This window comes from Contarinia nasturtii, unplaced genomic scaffold, assembly GCF_009176525.2.
Source record: "Contarinia nasturtii isolate CC-2019 unplaced genomic scaffold, AAFC_CNas_1.1 Cnas_scaffold_5085, whole genome shotgun sequence".
Taxonomy (NCBI): domain Eukaryota; kingdom Metazoa; phylum Arthropoda; class Insecta; order Diptera; family Cecidomyiidae; genus Contarinia; species Contarinia nasturtii.
Window position 1 is genome coordinate 1,588 of NW_022202363.1, and position 1,912 is coordinate 3,499.

General features: G+C 32.2%; 1 protein-coding gene across 1 annotated transcript; it reads left to right on the forward strand.

The window, feature by feature from the left end:
• Nucleotides 1-1,065: 1,065 nt before the first annotated feature.
• LOC116351275 (chondroadherin-like) lies at nucleotides 1,066-1,907 on the forward strand (the record flags this gene model as incomplete). The annotated part of the gene is made up of 1 exon (XM_031783357.1): nucleotides 1,066-1,907. A coding segment is annotated over exon 1 (807 nt), but the record flags the coding sequence as incomplete, so codon positions are not given.
• Between the last annotated feature and the right edge of the window lie 5 nt (nucleotides 1,908-1,912).

Sequence of the window (1,912 nt, forward strand, 5' to 3'; positions counted from 1 at the left end):
CTTCTTTTATAAATTAATATCGCAACCTTTCCATTTATGTTTAATTTTCCATTCTTTTCGCAATTAATATTGAAAGGAATCCGATCGCAACATAAATCAATAATAAAATCACACATATCAATTGAAAGTCATTTACTCGAATTTAGATCTCAATCAAGCTTATTTTCTTTTTTTTTGACGAAATTTGAACTATTTTTCTCCTTTTTTTATCAATTTGGACTTTTGTTGCATTGCCTATAATCAAATTACCACAATGTAAAAACAACAAAAATCATATTGCTTGGAAATGAAAACTATATGGTCAATGTTCGTTCACTCGATAGAGTGAGTGTGGGTGTTGTTCTGCAATTGTAAACAGTTTTTGATGTGAAAATACACATCGAATCATGCATATCCCATATGAAACCTTAACGCTATGCGCGTCAAATCGACGTTATTCGACGCTATTCTATGTGTATATATGAAATTGTACATTATGTTTTACAGTGCCTGCGCCGTCTACTGTGATTGAATCGCAATTCAATACACAAAACATAACAGGCAACGCGCGCACATAAACGGAGTTCGTGTGTTACTGTGTATAAGGCCGCATGCTTGCACAGCACTGTAAAACATAATGTACAATTCTATATACACATGGAATAGCGTCGAATAACGTCAATTTGACGCGCATAGCGTTGAGGTTTCATATGGGATGCGATAATTTATGGTGAATTCATTCGTACTTGCACATTTATTCGCTTCTTTCTTCTTCGTTTATGTCACTGAGAATAAAAATTACGATATATATTTCATATCATAGCTTTCGCTATCAGAAACTTCATAAGTTTATCGTTCATAAGTGCACCCACTCACGTAAATAAGAGCAGAAGATTAATTTCTTGAAGTTATTTCCATCCTCTACGACACATTTGAAATGAAAAAATGATTTAAATACACATTATTTTCATTATTTATTTTGAAGAATTGCTGAATTCGCTGAAACATAAAAAATATATCAGAGCTATATCAGCAATTCATACAATTTCAGTTAATGAGTGCTCCAAGTTGAATACATTCAGTTGAAGAGTGCACTTCAAAACGTTCAGACATTTGTTAAAATGAGCAAAATGAAATCCATGGTGATTTACTTGTTTTTAAATTTTTGTGCGTTTGATTGTGTTGTTCATTCGAAAAAACATCAATTTATTAGTGATTGCCATTACGATGGAAGCGCAGAAAGGGGAAAATATCCTTTAACATTCATTTGCAATGAAAATCTTGGGGAAAGAAACTTTTTTGTAAACACTTTGCATTATTGCACAGGCCAATCAGACTTTGATAACTATAATATTGGCTCAATAAATTTTAAAAATTGTGAACTGTCCAAAATTGCCAGCAACTTTTTCAAAATTTATAAAAATGTATTCGAATTGAATATGTCAAACCTCGGCGTTGAGACATTGCAACCTGAAAGTTTTAAAAGTGGTACCCAATTGATGAAATTAAGTGCATCCCACAACAAAATCACTGAAATTCCCGCTGATTTACTAATAGAAGCAGTTAATCTAAATACATTGGATTTATCAAACAATCAAATAAGCCGATTTGATCCAAATGCGTTCTCCCTTGGAAATAGTTTAAAATACCTGTATCTTGAATCAAATAATATAAGTGAATTAAGTGCCGAAATGTTTAATGAATTAACCGAATTGGAATATGTTGATGTCAGTTACAATCAAGTCACCAAAATACCGGCCAATTTGTTTGACGAATGTAAACAACTCCTTAACTTCAATTGTTCATATAATAAAATCAATCACTTTGGACCGGATATTTTCCCTGCAAGCAATTTATTAAACATATTGGATCTGTCTCATAACAACATCAGTGAATTGCATGTCAGCACATTTCAAACGCTCACTGAATTGAA